This window comes from Uloborus diversus, chromosome 7, assembly GCF_026930045.1.
Source record: "Uloborus diversus isolate 005 chromosome 7, Udiv.v.3.1, whole genome shotgun sequence".
Lineage (NCBI taxonomy): Eukaryota > Metazoa > Arthropoda > Arachnida > Araneae > Uloboridae > Uloborus > Uloborus diversus.
The window spans coordinates 164,436,031-164,455,026 of NC_072737.1; the positions used below are offsets into that span (position 1 = coordinate 164,436,031).

The following is an 18,996-nucleotide window of genomic DNA, read 5'->3' on the forward strand; positions in this document are numbered from 1 at the left end:
ACAAAATTTGAGTATAGTCACGGCTTCACTTGATACCTGGACCGATTATTATGAAAATTGCTATATATACGTATTTTTCCACGGAGAAGGTGCATAATATGCTCATTGAAGCCACTCGCCACCAGGTGGCACTGCAGAGTAGCAACTTCTGCCCCGTTCAACCGATTGTCATGAAAATCAGTATAATGATGTATTTTTTTGTTGGCGTAGCAACGCGCGTCGGGTACAGCTAGTAGCACATAAAAGCTATTAAATGTGGAAAATTGAACAATCCAAAAATCAAATCTGAATTTTGAAATCGCATTGCATCCACTTCTGTCGCAGCCGCTTACCATTTTTTGCGATGTGATTTTACTGCCTAGACATCACTTATTTTGAATTTTTCGTTATTTTCAACACTTCTTATGTTTCATATTCTGTAGTAGCAAAATTTCACGTTCTTAGTTTTGCCACGCCCACTCAAAAAAAAAAAAGCAATTCAATTCCATCACTCGTAAGGACTTAATTATTAAATTTGTCAGAGTTTATCTTAATTTGTTGAATGTTTTAGAAAATAAAGAGCTTAAGTCAGGTGATAGAACACAGAAAAAGAGGAATTCTAACATTCTAAAACAGTAGTGCCCAACATACGTCACGCAAAACTAATCCATGCGACCCACTGCTACGTTCAATCTCGGGTATTAAACTTGTTCTGGAATTTCTGTACCTATTTATATGCATTTGAAAATATGCAAATTTGTAAACAAAACAAATATATTTTTGAATCAGAAGATTGATTCATTACTGAATGGTTTTTTCAAAAAAGATCTGGTTTAGAAACATAAAGAACTAAACTATGTGTCTTTACTTTAAAGAACCAAAATACTGTCAAGTTACGTGGATGATTAAAGACACTGTTGACACTAAAAGGTAACTTTTGAAGCAAATTTATTGAAACTTGGTGATGACTCATTCAACCTTTGTCCCATTCAATATCATTCTGCCTGTTTTTAAAACAAATATCAAACATTTAAGCATCATCATATTCACTTCTCTACATTTTTACTTTACTTAAGTTTATATGATGAAGACAGATAAGAATAGTTTAGTTTTTTAAGTGTGCACTTATATTTTTTCCATTACGAGTACGTGCTTCAATGAGGCTGTGGCATTCATATAGACGTTTTGCTAATGCTCATTTCCAAATATTACCAAGTTTGGGATTAAATAGTGCTATTCTCTTCGTATAATGAGGTCATGAAAATTTTCATTGAAGTCATTAAAAAGTCATGGAATTTTTTCATCCAAATAGAGTATGAACCCTGTCTTAATTTTTGGAGAGTACAAATTTACTGCAAAAATAAAAAATCATGTTTCTATGCAAGTTTTATTCGTAAATACATGGTTCTTTCTTCATGTACTGTAATTTTCAAAGCAAATGTCTAATGTGTTCATAATGAAAGAAGTAAGTTACCTTAGCAATTTCACATTACCCCACATTCCCCTATGTGATTTAAAAATTTTATTTTGAGAATTAAACAGTCAGTGAATGCTAAGACTGAGGTTTAACTAAGCAAATCAAAATTAAGATTAAAATTAATTTTCAAATAATAGCCAAAGAAAAAGAGGTCACTCATTTATTTCTCAAAGAAACTCAATAATAAATGGTCTAATAACAATGAAAACAGTTATGTTTCTAAAAACATCTTTTTACATTTCTTTAATACCAATATGTTTTACGAGGCACTCGATCTTCTTTAATACCCATGTTTTCCATGATTTCTTGTCCAAATGTCATTAGCTTAGGCTTAAAAGTAATTTTTTCAACATCTTTTGCTGGAGTATCTTTTGGTTGTTCTGAAACACAAAAATAAATTTTAAGCAATAAAAAGTTGCTTTGAAAATAATGATGCATAATGAAAATGATGAATAGAACAATGTCAGCAATTCTTAATCTCTTTGATAAGTGGAACCTTTACTTAATATCTACTTTTTTTTAAAAAACACCTGCAGCATAAAAAAATTTAAAAACAAAACAGTAGATTCTACTGCAAAAAAATAGGAATATTTTTTTAATGAAATAATAATTGTTAAATCCAATACTTTTTCATGTTGAAAATATTTTAATTAAGGTTTTTTAATTTAAATTTATTGGTTCAGCATTTAAGTTTATTACATTTGAAAGTTTGAACTCAAAATCATCACTGAATTTTGTTATAACATACGTTAGTTAAGGTTTTAATGAAAATAAACAAATTTTATTTATTAGGCATCAAAGCTGAAATTATAACACAAAAATTATAAAACAAAGCTGAATAACAATACATTTTTCATAAAATATCCAATTAAGAGCACAGAAAAAATATAGTATTTTTTTATTACAAACATTAAGACATTATAAAAAGAACTTTTCAATGAATGAAATAGTTTTAGAATTGTACTTTCAATCTACCGAACTAAACAAAAACTCAGTGGTGCAACAGCCCTGGTGGCCTATGCCTACAGTGCCCATCTCAGTTTTGTGACCAAGAGCTCTGGGTTGCAAAACATAGGTTCTGTTTAAGTGGTCACTGAACGTGGAACCCCCAGGGCTTAGTTCCCAAGCACACTTGGTAGTCTTTTTATCAATCCACGAAGTGGCGGATGGGGCCGGCATGTCCAGTTGTGCTCGTTCTCTTAAGGGTTTGTTACTGTTTTTAAAAAAGTTTTAGCTAAATTACCTTAAAAAGTAGAAAAAAATCAGGAAACAGCTTGAAAAAGCAAAAAGCAGTCGAGTCGGCAGGTATGCCCTGTTGCATTCAACCTCTTGAGGGTTTGTTGCAGCATTTTAAAAAGTTTTACTAAATTATCCTCAAAAGCGGAAGAAATGCCCTGGTTTTCCTTTAATAGAATAGTTAGCATGCAATATAGAAAGGGTTTATTTGCAATGAAAACAAAATTTATTTCAAATACTTATTGTCTTGAAACAATAACTTCAGAAATTAGCACAGAATTTCTGAAAATAACATTGAACAAAATATTCAAGATTAATTTAAAACTTAAGTAACATGAAATGCATTGAGTTTTACTATTATTGCAGTCGTAACTATTATTGGGTTTTCTGGATAAAAGTTGAGTCCTCATATCAGGTTCAGCATCAAGGTTAAGGTGTAATTTATTTATAAGATGTATTTTGTGCCACATAAGTTAAGAACCCCAATATTTACAAATGGTAGAAATGCCAATACTGCCAATCGTGACAATTTAGAATATTAAGCTCTAAAAGTGCCCAAGAATTAGATCTCATTTCCATAAAAAATATATATTTTTTGCTGACCTAGTATGATATTGTGCAGTCAATGAATGAGTGTTTAGTCTACAACTCATTTCAGTATACTTTTCTGGTGTTTATTCAGAAAAGAAGCCTTATTTCAACCTTATATGTATCACTTTGAAGGGACTAATTTGAATAAAAAGAGAAATGCTGCAGACCTTTAATGATCTCTGTGGAACCCCGGGGTTTCTTGGAATACAATTTAAGAGACACGGCACTATATTATCAAAGTATACTGTACTGCTGTGGAAAGGCAAAGAACAATAACTTCAGATTTTTAACTTTTCTCTTTTGCAGTTTTGTCATCCATTGTACTTCAGCTTAATTGTATTAGCTTTTTTGGTTTATGCTGAAAATAATGCATAAAAAACCCCCATCAAATTCCAAAATTTCCGTATTGTAAGTATGATATCCAAAACACTTTTTTTTAGTACAGTAAAACCTCTGAAGTTGACCACACTTGTAAGTTGACCACCTGTCTAATCTGACTGCTTTTTTCAGGGACGGAATTAGCCCTTATCACATAAATCAATCTTTGTAAGTTGACTACCTGTTTAAGTTGACCAATAAAGTAGTAGTGCACCCACCGCAAGTTGTCAACTTACACAGGTTTCACTGTATCTCAAAAATCACTTCTGCAGATAGTGCCTTCCAACAGCAGTGTAGCACATAACTCATAATACACAAGATACAAGATTATCGATTAGATTACGGGCACAATTTTTATACCAATACAATAAATATCTTATACAATAATTACAATAAAAACAATCAGTTGGTTTTCATTACAATAATTAAAACAATTTGTCATTTAACATATCTGAAGGATATAAGTTAAATTTTATATGCCCTAAGATTACATTATTTAAAATGAATATAGGATGTCATAATAAACTAGTATGTTGTGGCCATCACGAAACTTTCTTCTATATCTTTTTTATGATTCTAATCCCTCACCATGCTTAACGAGGAAGCAATATTCCCAACAAAAACAAAATTACACACGCCATAACTTGACGACCATCCCAATTCCTGATTTATCTCAAAAGCAAAGCAAAGAATGAAAATTGAAAATTGTTTTAAAAGCCTTGCTTAAAATAATTACAATTTTATTTGTTAACAAACACAAGATGGCAACAGTTAAAAATTTTAAATCATTGAGATAATATTTCCGATCATTTCCATGCAATTAAAATCACGAGATAAACGCAAACGACAGTCTATTATGATTTATCTTTCTTATTGTTGCAATTATAAAGCTATTTTTATTCACACAAATAAAAAAAAATCAGCCCCCCATGGAGCGATTGGCGCCAAAATTGAACCAACGCCTGTTTACATATGGATTCATATTTATTTCAAATTTCATCCAGAACGTAGCATTACTTCTTGAGATATGACACTCACAATGGGAAAAAAAGAACGTTTGATTGCGCCACCCCCTTTTCAGCTGCTGACGCCAAAATAGAACCATTTCTTATACCCTCTAAGGGCTACTTGTTGATAAATTTTTGTTTGATTACGTTCATTATTTCTTGAGATACAGCAGTCACAATTAACGACAAAAAAACCTTCTACAGCTCAACCCCCCTTTGAGGTATGCACACCAAAATTGAATCAGGACCTGTACCTGTTAAAGGCAACATATGGACCAAATTTTGTTTGATTCCGCCGATTACTTCATGGGGAATAGCAGTCACGCAAAACTCAAAAAACGTTCCAATTGCTCCACCCCCCTTGGAGGAATTCGAGCCAAAAACCAATGGGCACAAGTTCACATAGGAGCACATATGTGTACCAAATTTCGTTCGATTTCATGCGGTAGTTTTTGCTGTAGAGCGGCCACAAAAAAACTGGTCACACACATATGTGGCACACACACAGAGACAGACAGACATTTTCCAAAAATGGTCGAAATGGACTCAGCACACCTAAAAACGTTCAAATCCATCAAAATTCGAAAATTTGCACAAATCCATACTTCCTTCTTATCAAAGTCTTTTCTTTATCTTATTCGAATCCATACTTTCTTCTTATATATAGAAGAAAGTAAAAAGGTTTGTAAAATTTGAAAAAAAAAAAAGACTTTAATTCAATTAAAATAAAGCCATTCAGTTTTTAAGTCGAAGTCTAGCTTCTTTTTTCTTCTAGGATTATACTTTGAGATTAAACTCGTAGGTGAGTATTGAGCTAAAATTGAAGTTTAGAGAAAAAGGTGATTACCTAGTTTCTCCACCGACGACATTTGTCTGTGCTTTATCGAGCTCTAAAACTTTGTCTGGTAAAGGAACTCTAAACTACAAAATGAGTAGATTAGTGCTGCCAAAACCTCTTGGAACAAATAAAAATAAACAATAACAGTTACGAGAAGTAGTACAAAATTTTCATACCACAAAATTTTTTAGTAAACGAGCTGATGTGTGCATCACATGACTTCCTTTTACTCCAATTTAATGTCATTTCCCCATTATTGGCAAATTTAATGTGATTCACCCTAAATATCACCAACAGTGGACAAATTGAAACCAAATTTAAAAAAAAAAAGAAATAAAATCGCAAAATTTGTCAATAAAACTTGATGACCAAAAGACTGGCGATATATTGCCTAGTGTCCGACAAATTATAACACAACTTGAGTTTACATCGAAATTAACAATGATTCCCCCCCCCAAAAAAAGAGGCAAAAGACCCCCCTTAGGAACATCCGAATGCAACCAAAAGGGAAGGTGCACAACTAGACCCCACTAGGAGTCTACACACCAAATTTCAACTTTCTAGGACATACCATTCTTGAGTTATGCGACATACATCTGCCCATAGACACATACATTTGTACATACAGACGTCACGAGAAAACCCGTTGTAACTAACTCGGGAATCGTCAAAATGGATATTTCGCGTGTCTATACGTTCTTAGGCACTTATCCACGTGTGTTCGAGTCGAAAAAAAAAAAAACCTCAACATTCATTCGGGGGGTGAGCAAAATGGAAATTAAGGACGATTTTTGAGTGAAAATTTTCTCGCGAATACAATATTTCCTTTTTTGTAAAACGAAGTTAAAAGTTAAAAAATTTAGAGTTCTAACACAGTTACAAGATAACAAATCCCTTTTCTCCTCTCCCATCTGGAAAAAATTAAGTCAACACTTGATAGATATTAAGAACTTCTAACATATGGACACTCACAAGTCTACGAATAGCTTAACATTCCCAAAATTTCCTTCATTGAAACAATGCTATTCAATTTATGAACCTTCAGAGGTTCAAAACAGAGCTCAAAATTGAGTGTCAACTGTAGTAAGAATGTAGAAGTAAACTTTTACATTTATGTAGAAAGCAAACAACAGGTAGCCACTCACACAAAATGAATAAAAATTTTCTCCCACAAGCTATTGTGATATGTCAAAAATATTTCATTTAGAGCATTTTAAAAATTTCATAGATAATCAACTTACCAGGATAATATCGTTTGTCTTTGTAATCATATGTTTCAAATGCAGCTCTAGGTAGCGGGATAATTCGACCAGATCTTACTGATACTCGAACTTCTTCACCTTCATCCGTATACCTCCAAACAACTTTTGTTGGCTTACTATGTAAATAATAAAAAGCAACATTAAAGAAAAAAAAACACTGCGATATATGATTAAATATTTTATGAAAGTATTAGTAATTTATCATGAATGCAATAAAATTTCAGGTGAATGAGAGTTTCAAAATCAGCGTTGACAAATCTTGGAATTTTATACAAAAAGTCAGCCCACCCGTTTTTTTTTTTTTTTTTTCTGGAACTTAGGAAGTTTTAGTGTATCTTTGGGTTTTCGTATGAATTTTGCAAGAGACATCAGCTTTTATATTTTGTTACTAAATACTATTGGTATAATACATGTACTAAATAGTAAGGTTGGTCATTTTGCTGACAAAATGGAGGGCAGTGGCAAAAACCAGAAAAAATTGCAAAAGCTAGGAAAATTAGCTGGATTTCAAAAGACATACAAAAAAAAAAAAAAAAAAAAAAAACCTTTATACATTATACTATTGAGAGTTAAATCATAATATTAATTGGAAGTTTTATGAATATCAATTTGATAATTAAGAGAATTTTGAAGAATTTTTGAAAAGAAACTGGAAACAGATTGGGAGCAAAATGTTTTAAAATGTTTTTGTTCATGTTGCAATAGCCGATTGCGATAGCTGATTCTATAACTATTAGTAATCCTTTCAAGCTTTTGAAAATATGTCAATAACAAAGGGCTTCAGTTGGGATCATTTAAAAAGCTCGCTACAACCCTGGGATTGTTACATCTAGAGTATGTTATAGCGGGAAGCGACTATATTTACAGTCCCCTTTATTCTACATTCACAATATTCACCCAAAAAAAAAAAAAAAGCATTTTACAAAGAGAGTAAATTTAGATTCTTGTTTAAATGATGCATTAAATATTCTACATTAAAGAAATACTTTCAAGTGAAAATTATTAAAATTTAGAAACATCCTTGCAAATAAAACTAACTATTTTTGCCACTTTAACACAAAAGTGGCAAAAAGGCACTTTTACTAGGATGGTTTTAATGTTTTTTCCACTTTCAGCAAAAATGTGCTAACCCTACTAAATAGCATGCATGATAATATATATATATATATATATATATATATATATATATATATATATATATATATATATATATATATATATATATATATAAATCTTCTGTGCGAACGTTTGTCACAATAAGGCTTTTAAACGGCTGGACCGATTTCGATCAAATTTTTTGTGTGTAATTAAGGGTTGGCAAGCATGGTTTTGAAGCGCGATGGATCGAATCGGAAACTTTTTTGTTAATTAATTAATTAATTTAAACAATGGATGGTTATATCTCCCAAATGGGTAATATTTATTTTAACCTATTGTTGAGCGAGAATTGAAATAAATGTTCAATCCGTTGCCAAACGACAGTAAGAAAGCCAGATCTGCTTTTTGTAATGAAATTTCCTACTGTGATATGTCAACTGAGAACAGATAAAACGTAGAGAGAGAGAGAGAGAGAGAGTAAAGCCTTCATTTCTAGAAAGCAACGATTTTAGGTCCTGTGATATATTTTAAAGTAAAGTACTGGAAGGTTCACGCAAAACGTGTGTTCTGTCGTCGTAGTTGTACCATGTGACCGGATCGGTGCTTCAGGTTTTCCTAACCAAATGATGAGAAAGTACCGTACCCAGCAACATTTGTTTCTTGGCTCAAATCTATCTGAATTTTGGCACCAATGTCAAGAATACTTTAAGGATTATCAAACTAATCAGTACATTATTAAAGGAAAAGATGATCTAATTTAAAGACGAAACAAATTTTTTTTCATCCAGATAAATTACAACAGGGTAGTTCTGTACACAAAAGATACGTGCAGTGGAAGATCTTTATCTTTGCTGGAAAGAACATAATAGGCAAGAAATGAAGTTTTAAAAGTTTTCGTTCAAAAGATCGGACCGCTAATCGGTCGGAATTAGCTTCACTCACTGATCGGCTGGATTACAGTAACGTGGTGGCTTGGCGACTTTGGCTATAAACAATAGAGTTGCGTGATCATTTGTTTACATTTTAAAACTACTGTTAATGTAATTTATTGCATTTTTTTCCGCAAAATATTTCAAACTTCAAAGAATTGTTTTTTGTTTTTAAAGAGTGTTTAGTTATAGTTGAAGAATTTGTGCATTTTACATCTGGAGGCGGGGGGGGGGGGGCGGGGGGATGATTGATTTTTGATCATTCAGAGAACTGTTTTTACCTTTATCATTTTTTTAATCGATAGCCTTTCGATTGTTTTATTCTTTTTCATATGGGGGATGCTGTAGCGGGATTTTCCGTTTGTTCTAGATGGGTAGTTAGTTTTTTACATTTAATATCTGAGGACGCTTTTTATCCTTTTTGTATGGCTGAAGGAACAAATAATCAAGTATGGGAGAAAGAATATAGTTAATAAAAAAAATGCTCAGTGGGCATTAGATAAATCAAGTTGTAATAAATATACGCATTCTGTCACCAAGCAGCTTAAAACATTTTCTTTTTACTTATTTTTTTTTCAACAAAACTGTTCAAACACTTGACTGTTTTTTGAAATTTTTTAACTTTTCAATTTACAAAGTTTGAACAGAACAACGTCTGTCGGGTCCTCTAGTATATATTGTTACAAATTCTGTAAATAGTAATTATTGTAGTAACGTAACCTGTAAATAGTTTCCCGTAATGAATATACAACCCCTTAACATATGGCTAGAGTATACAACCCCCTATTCTTTTTTTTTCTTATTTCATTCACTGATTTTATCAATGGAAGTGTAGTTGTAAAACGGTCTACGCATTTCTGGAAGCAGAAAGAATGTTGTAGAAAATTCTTCGATGTTTATAAAAGCCGTTAGCGTTGGATAAACGGAGGAGTTTCGATTGATATTTCGAACTGATAGCATTTTGCTCTGTTTACAGCGAGGCATTTCGCTGTGTTGTTTTCGTATTTGGAAGTAAATACGTGTGTAAACGTTGAGTTTACGGTGTTGTGTGATAATTGCTGATGAATAATTTAGCAGTTGTTAACGGTTTCTCCTGTACATAGTGTAAATAAATTTCCTGTGTTTTTATCAAGAACTGTGTCTTCATTTCAAGAAAGTGGAAGTCGCACCGAATCCGTTACAATTTGGCGCCCAACGTGGGGCTTCTTCTGGACTTTCTTGGAGTAAGTGTGACTTTGGACATTTTTTCATAAAGACTTTTTTTGAATTAGGACTTTATTTTTATGGTGATTACTCGCGCAATGGATGAACAATTAAAACAACTTCTTGACGCAATCACCTCTGTGAAGAGTGATATGGCGGCTAATCAAGAACAATTAAAAAGTGACTTGACTGCAAGTTTTACAGCCAATCAAGAACAATTAAAAAGTGACTTGACTGCAAGTTTTACAGCTAATCAAGAACAATTAAAAAATGATATGGCAGCTAATCAAGAACAATTAAAAAATGATATGGCAGCTAATCAAGAACAATTAAAAAATGATATGGCAGCTAATCAAGAACAATTAAAAAATGATATGGCAGCTAATCAAGAACAATTAAAAAATGATATGGCGGCTAATCAAAACCAATTGAAAAGTGATTTAACGGTGCTGAAAAATGACCTAGTTTCTAACCAAGAGGAAATTAAAAACGATCTTACTTCGGTAAAGACTGTGATGGAAAATAAATTTAATGAGATAGAGCATCGAGTTGATGCTATCGAAGAGAAATTTGAAGAAAAATTAAGTTCCGTGGAAGGCCGATGCAATGCTGTAGAAAATAAACTGGAAGAAGAAGATAGAAAATTTCATCAACTTAAAGAAGACATCTTTAAAGACCTGGAAAGGAGATTGGCGGCGGAAAGCAGCTCTGTACAGTTTGGCGCTCCCACATCGGTTGCTCGACCGTCCATTAAACTTGCCACATTTGATGGGAAAACTTCGTGGCAGGTTTACAAAACTCAGTTCATGATAGTGGCGGAAGCGAACGGATGGGACTCTGCTACCAAGGCCTGCCATCTTGCAGCATCCCTGAGAGGTGACGCAGCGGACATTCTTCAGACCCTTCCGGACAGCCAGCGCCTGGATTTCGCCGCCCTCACATCTGCGTTGGAGCTTCGCTTCGGTGAGAAGTGCCAGAAAGATTTCAGCCGACTCCAGTTGAAGTCCCGTTTCCAGAGAACCGGAGAAACCCTGCAAGAGCTCGCGGCGGACATCGAAAGACTGTCTCATCTTGCTTTTTGCGACTGTCCTGCGGATGTTCGGGACAACCTGGCACTCAACTACTACATCGACGGGGTACGAGATCCGGAAATCCAGAAAGCTCTACGGATGGCGGATGTCAAAGACCTGAATTCTGCTGTTGTGTATGCGATGAGATACGAGGCCGCCCAAGAAGCAACCCGTGTGGATCGCCATCTAATCCGGACTCAGGAAGCTGTTGAGTCTGATTCCAGGTCGTCCCACCTCGCTGAACTTGAGAGACAACTCGGTGACTTGACAAGACATCTGAGCAGCATAACAGCCCAAAAGAAACAAGAGCAGAAGTGCTGGAAATGCGGTAGTGAAGGACACCTGCGAAGGAGTTGTCCGGCTCGCCAAGCTACGCGAGGGAAGGAAATCACCACCACTAGAGCTCTGCAGATTTCCTCTTCTAGTAGTGGCAGTGATGGACTTTTCATTTACGCACATGTAAATGGGAACCCCTGCAGACTGATTGTCGACACTGGAGCCAATGTGACAATCATTAGGACAGATGTGGCTCGTGAATTTGGATTGAAACTGCTGTGGACATCGCCACGCGTAAGTCTCCAGACTGTGACAGGTGACAAAATTGAGATTGACGGTAAAGTGGACTTGGAAATAGTGTTTGGGAATGCCACCTACCATCATACGGCATTCGTCGCTAATATCACGGACCCCTTCATTCTCGGATTGGACTTTTTGAAGAAATATGACTTCACTCTCGACTTCAAGACTAATGAGCTGCACTCGATGAGAGAAGACATAGCCGTTTTCCCTGCAGAAAGTGATGTAAAATCCGCTCATCAAATAATAGCCCAAACAGATTTATCGATTCCCTCAAGGTCAGAATCATTAATACCTGGCTCCCTTGAAGAAAGCAATAGTTTTCGATTTGGACTCATTGAATCCCCCAACTTAAGCAATAGCCTAAAAGGAGTGCTGGTAGCATCTACGCTTGTGGACCTTTCTAAGGATGTAATTCCTGTGAGAGTCGCCAACGTGAGTGAAAGGCCAAGGAATATCCGGAAAGGTGAAGTGTTAGCAACTTGTACTCCAGTAAACTGCATCATTAGAAGAATCAATTCCCCCGAGACTGTGTCTTCTGAGTCCTTGACATCGAAGTTAATTGGGAGTGCACCATTAACGAAAGACCAAAGAACTGCTGCGGAACAATTGGTGGATGACTTCAAGCATCTGTTTTCATCTACATCGGAGGATGTTGGCCGTACGAATTTAACGCAGCATAGGATCTACACTGGAGAACACCCCCCTATTAAACAGCATCCAAGACGACTACCGTTCGCCAAGAAGGAAGAGGTTGTGACCCTCCTGAAAGAGATGAAGGAGAATGATGTAATCGAACCTTCATCCAGTCCTTGGGCCTCTCCCATCGTCTTGGTCCGAAAGAAAGATGGCTCCACCAGATTTTGTGTCGATTACCGACGACTGAATGAAATCACCAAGAAAGACAGTTACCCTCTTCCACGGATAGACGACACCTTGGACACTCTTTCCGGACACAAGTGGTTTTCGACCCTGGACTTGAAGAGCGGCTACTGGCAGGTTGAAATACACTCTGATGACCGAGAGAAGACAGCGTTTACAACTGGACAAGGCTTATGGCAGTTTAAAGTGATGCCCTTCGGCCTCTGCAATGCACCAGCTACGTTCGAGCGTCTTATGGAGACAGTGTTAAGAGGACTTTCCTACGAATCCTGTCTGGTTTATTTAGACGATATCATCATCGTGGGACGCAGTTTCGAAGAACATCTGGCAAATCTTAGGAAGGTGCTGCAAAAGCTTAAGGAAGCCAATCTGAAGTTAAGCCCGTCCAAATGTAATTTGTTCCGCCGGGAAGTGAACTACCTTGGTCACATCATCTCTTCTGAAGGTGTACAAACCGATCCAGAAAAGGTGTCTGCTGTCAAGAGTTGGAGTCGTCCCGAAAACATCCATCAGCTGCGAAGTTTCCTGGGGCTCTGCACCTACTACAGGAAGTTTGTAAAGGAATTTTCCAACATTGCACGACCTTTGCATAAGCTGACGGAGAGCAAGCAGAAGTTCGAATGGTCCAAAGAATGTGAAGATGCATTTCTACGACTGAAGGAGGCTTTAACATCAACGCCTATCCTCGCCTATCCTCAGCCTGAAAAATCCTTCATCCTGGACACTGATGCGAGCAACGAGGGCATCGGAGCTGTTTTATCCCAAGAAATTGACGGCAATGAACATGTCATCGCTTACTGGAGCAAATGCTTATCAAAGTCGGAGCGAAATTACTGCGTCACCAGAAAGGAGTTACTGGCCATAGTGAAAGCTGTAGAACACTTCCATCATTACCTCTACGGCCGAAAATTTCTGCTTCGGACAGATCATGCCTCATTAACTTGGCTTTTGAACTTCAAAAATCCGGAAGGCCAGATAGCCAGATGGATACAGCGGCTCCAGGAATATGACATGGAGATCAAGCATCGAAAAGGGTTATCTCACGGTAATGCTGACGCTTTATCAAGGAGACCCTGTCCTGAGAACTGCCACTATTGTTCTCGAATCGAGAAACAGTATGGAACGACTAGCCCTACCGCCTATCAGGTGACAGTGACTCCAACATCATCAGAACCTGATCCATGGAGTGACGACCAAGTTCGAAAAGATCAACTTAAAGACCCCGACATAAAACCAATTTTGGAGTTCATGGAGAGTGACAGTCGGCGACCTAGCTGGCAGGACGTTTCCATCTTTAGTCCTGCAACAAAAAGATACTGGACTTTATGGAACTCACTCCATTTACGGAACGGCGTGCTACACCGGAAATGGGAATCTGACGACGGTAAAACATCTAGGTGGCAGTTACTACTTCCCCGATCAAGGATTTCAGATGTTTTGAAAGAAATACATAGTAGTGCGACTGGAGGACATTTTGGTGTCTTGAAAACCCTCAATAAAGTTCGGGAGCGCTTCTTCTGGAGCAAGGCGAAGGATGACGTGGAGAAGTGGTGCCATTCTTGTGACGCCTGTGCTGCTCGTAAAGGACCGAAGAAGAGAAGCAGAGGGAAGCTACATCTGTACAACGTTGGAGCTCCTTTCGAACGAATTGGGATCGACATCCTGGGTCCTCTACCAAGAACTGCTGATGGGAACAAATACATTCTTGTTTCCATCGACTACTTCACCAAATGGCCGGAAGCATATCCCATTCCAGATCAAGAGGCTACCACCGTAGCAGAGACTCTAGTCCAACATTGGATCTCGAGATACGGAACACCTTTGCAGATTCATTCCGATCAAGGGAGGAATTTCATCTCTGCTGTGTTTAAGGGCCTATGTCAAATTTTCGGAATTGAGAAAACTAGGACAACACCATTACACCCACAATCGGACGGCATGGTGGAGAGATTTAACCGCACAATCCTGAACAATCTCTCACTTATGGTATCCAGAAATCAACAGGATTGGGACAAGAAGCTACCTTTGTTCCTGCTGGCCTACCGCAGTGCTGTCCACGAGACTACCGGATTTGCCCCATCTCAGATGCTCTTCGGACGAGAGCTTCGGCTACCTTGTGATCTCGTCTTCGGCCGTCCTCCGGATGCGCCTTCATCACCTGAGGAGTACATCCAGGATCTCCAGGCCCGGTTGGAAGACGTTCATAACTTCGCACGAGAGCGAATCAACATCGCGGCGGAGAAGATGAAGACCCGATACGACACAAGGTCTACTGGACATGAATTCAACGAAGGCGACAAGGTTTGGTTATGGAATCCCATCCGACGGAAAGGTCTTTCACCCAAATTGCAGTCGCATTGGGATGGACCCTACAAAGTCCTTAACCGACTAAATGACGTCGTAGTGAGGATCCAAAAATCACCTAATGCAAAACCTAGGGTTGTACATTATGATCGGTTAGCCCCATACTATGGCCATAGTTCATGAGTATTACGTAAACAACCATGGTTGATAACATAAAAGTTGTAGATAATTTTTTTTGCTTTTAATGTTTAGTAATATTTCTTGTTATTATTGTGTTTTCTGTATCTGTTAGTTATTAATTAATGTGTATATTTGTAAACTTGTGATAGAAGTTTGGCACCCTTTCTGGGGATTGTACTGCCCGGGACGTGCAGTCCTTAGGAAGGGGGCAATGTTACAAATTCTGTAAATAGTAATTATTGTAGTAACGTAACCTGTAAATAGTTTCCCGTAATGAATATACAACCCCTTAACATATGGCTAGAGTATACAACCCCCTATTCTTTTTTTTTCTTATTTCATTCACTGATTTTATCAATGGAAGTGTAGTTGTAAAACGGTCTACGCATTTCTGGAAGCAGAAAGAATGTTGTAGAAAATTCTTCGATGTTTATAAAAGCCGTTAGCGTTGGATAAACGGAGGAGTTTCGATTGATATTTCGAACTGATAGCATTTTGCTCTGTTTACAGCGAGGCATTTCGCTGTGTTGTTTTCGTATTTGGAAGTAAATACGTGTGTAAACGTTGAGTTTACGGTGTTGTGTGATAATTGCTGATGAATAATTTAGCAGTTGTTAACGGTTTCTCCTGTACATAGTGTAAATAAATTTCCTGTGTTTTTATCAAGAACTGTGTCTTCATTTCAAGAAAGTGGAAGTCGCACCGAATCCGTTACAATATATAGATTTTAAGAAGAAAAGGAATCTTTTATTGAACACTATTTGGCACATAACTTAACAAAAACAATTAGAGCAGAACCTCACAATGAAGGACACTAGGAGACTAGAAATTTTATCCCTTAAATAGAGGTGTCCCTTCATACATGGACATACCCATACATACCTTTTTTTTTTAATTTTTAAATGTGATTGCCCCTTAATCAGAGACTAATATGTGGAGGACTCTATTCAATTGGATTCAGAACAGAAAAACTGTCCCTTAAAGGAGATATCCGTGTTCATGCACTTTCTCATGCATTATTGATTTTAAAATAAATATTGCAGATGAAAATAATGAAATTTTCAACAAGACAATTTGAAAATAATCTTATTCTTTTTAATAAACTATGATAGGTGTTAAAAAAAAATAGTGAATTAAAATGTTAAAAACAAATTAACCCCCTACTTTTGCACATAAAAAATAACTACTGTTACCACAACAAGAAGTTCCATCTAGAACTAAACGAGCCTACTTTCCCGTATATCCCATACTACTTTCTAGTACCCGATTCTCAAAAATAGCTAAAATCGCAAATTGTTTCAAACATATTTTTTTAATATTTTAAGCTGATTTCTAGGAATAAAATATTCCTTACTGATCTAAAAAATTAGATGCGTAAAAAAAAATAAATAAACCAACAAATAAAATAGCAGCACCTTTTAAACAAAGCAGCTAATACACTTTTTTCCATTAAAAAAAATTGTTTAACAGCATTCAAAACGAAAAAATAATAATTAAAATTAATAAGCTCATTAAAATAAATACATCATATCAAAAAAAAAAAAAAATCGTTTCTTTTTCCCCTGTTGCCAAAAAAAAAAAATTAAAAAGAATTAATGCACTTACCAAAATAAATAAGAACAATAAAATGTCAATTTAAAGAAATAATTTTCACTGTCAAAAAAAAAAAAAAATCGTCTGCCCATATCTTTATGTAGAAACATAAAGGACTTTGAGTTTATCCGCCGAAAACCGAATACCTAAATTAAAACTTTAGCGTGAAAATAAGAACAAGTCATATATTAACAATAATTATTTCACAGATAAAACCATAGCTGCGGAGTCAGAGTCAATCTCATTTTGGGATAAAGGAATCGGAGTCAAATATCCAAGAATCGGAGTCAGTCATTTGTCCTCCTTGTATAAATTTTTGCTAAAGCTGCAAAGTCAGAGTCGAAGTCGGGGAATTGGAATCTGACTAATTGTCGGGCACAGAAATAGGAGTCGGAGTCAGGTGCCCTAACTTTTTGGAGTCGGAGTCTGGAGTTTGTCGAACCTAGTGAAAGAAACTCGATTTTTTCCAGTACTTTACTTTAAAATATATCACGGGACCTAAAATCGCTGCTTTCAAGAAATGAAAGCTTCACTCTCTCTCTGCATTTTATCTGTTCTCAATTGCCATATCACAGTAGGAAATTTTATTAAATTGCAGAGCTGGCTTTCTTACTGCCTTTTGGCAACAGGTTAAATATTGATTTCAGTTCTCGCTCAACAATAGGTTAAAATAAATATTAATCATTTGGGGAACCATCCAAAGCTTTGATTAATTAATTAATTAACAAAAAAATTTCTGATTTGGTCTATCGCGACTCGAAACCATTCTCAGATCAACTTAATTACATACAAAAAATTTGATCAAAATCGGTCCAGTCGTTTAAAAGCCTTATGACTACAAACACAAGCACAGAAGAAATATACATATTAAGATAGTGAATGAAATACTTTCAACTAAAAAAAAATTTTTTGTTTTGAGAGGAACAGCTAGTGAGAAAAATTCTCACAAGCACAAGTTCTCATGTCACTCCTTTTGCTGCGAGTTCTGGAAGATTAGATTCACACAGTGAAAATATGTTCTGCATTCAAAAAAGTTTTTTCCTTATTTGTTTTTTCATTAATCTAAGTTATGCAACAGCTTAGAAATAGGACAAGGAAAAACCTTTGAAGATTTATTAATAGCACCAAAACAGCAAACACTGATATATGAAAGCGATGGATTAACCTAAAACTCCTGGTTTAAACCAGAGGTTTTTTTTCTGAGTTTTATTTAATTTAATCAAAGTCTACATTTAAAAAATCGCTTCTTACTAAATTAAAATTTTTAACTTTGAGCAATACATGTACAAAAGCCTTTATCTATTAAATTGCATAATAGTTTATCAATGTTATCAAACTCAAATATTATAAAAATTAATTTTCAAACTTCAACTTAACAAGATTTTCCAAGTAAAATAGATGATATTTTTCATTCAAGAACATTAACATATTTCAATTTTAGATAATGTTACAAAAAACTAATAGTTTTTATACCCTGCCATTTTTTAAGCTAAAATTTTATTGACTGCATGATTTAGTTAACTTATGCAAATTAATTGTTTATTACATTAAAATAGCATTAAAAACAAAACAATACAAATCCTATCTTAATAAATATATGCACATACATATTTCATTTATTGCAAAAACTAGCTCACTACCAAACGGCACGACCTTGAGGGTCACGAATTTAGACAAAATTCTAGACATAGGTCCATTCCCACTAGGTATGAGGCCAGGTAAAGCAGTTTGACTGCATAGGCCCTAGTTCGGTCGCAACAGGGGTCCAAAGTTGCTAATTTGGACCCAGAAATGTAATAGAATTCCCTTTAAATTTACCATTTTAATTCCTTTTACTGCTATTCTACTACAGTATGAGTCATTTCGATGCACTTGGCTTTGAATTAACTACGTTGAATACTATTTTTAATAAGTGGTTCTCAAATTGCAATTGGATACTACTTTTAATTTCAAGAACTTGAATGTTAAAATAGCATAGTTACATGATATTTATCATTTGCAAAAACTAAATTATTTTCGTTTTATATTAATTGTCTGCTAGTAAAAAGTATTTATCGTTACTTTAACTGGATATTTACCATTTGTTATCAAATTTGTTTCTATATAACAAGCAACAAAAATCGGAGGAGAAAAAGCTCTGATTTATTGCACGTGGCACATCAAAAAAAAAAAAAAAATGAAAAAAAAAAAAAAAAAAAAACAAGATCGTTTCGACTTTCCAAGCAACTTAAATAATGCCCATAAATAAATAAATGTTCTCCCTTCCACTTGCTCTACTAACAAAAGACACCAAATGTGTTTGGAGAACGTTCTTTGTACCTAAGTCGGAAATTCCAGGAAACGCCATTGCATTTTTGGAGCCAAACTAGCAAATTCAAATCCTCGTTGCAGCC

General features: G+C 35.5%; 1 protein-coding gene across 2 annotated transcripts in view; it reads right to left on the minus strand.

Moving 5' to 3' along the window:
• Positions 1 to 1,601: 1,601 nt before the first annotated feature.
• The window catches only part of LOC129226116 (probable 39S ribosomal protein L24, mitochondrial), a 32,457-nt gene continuing 15,062 nt past the window's right edge, over positions 1,602 to 18,996 (minus strand). For both annotated transcript variants that reach the window (XM_054860715.1, XM_054860714.1), the window contains exons 5-6: positions 6,748 to 6,884; positions 1,602 to 1,836 (exon numbers count right to left, since the gene is read on the minus strand). In XM_054860715.1, coding sequence (XP_054716690.1) covers positions 1,700 to 1,836; positions 6,748 to 6,884 — 274 coding nt within the window. In that variant the 3' untranslated portion in view covers positions 1,602 to 1,699. The remainder of the gene's footprint in view (positions 1,837 to 6,747; positions 6,885 to 18,996) is intronic.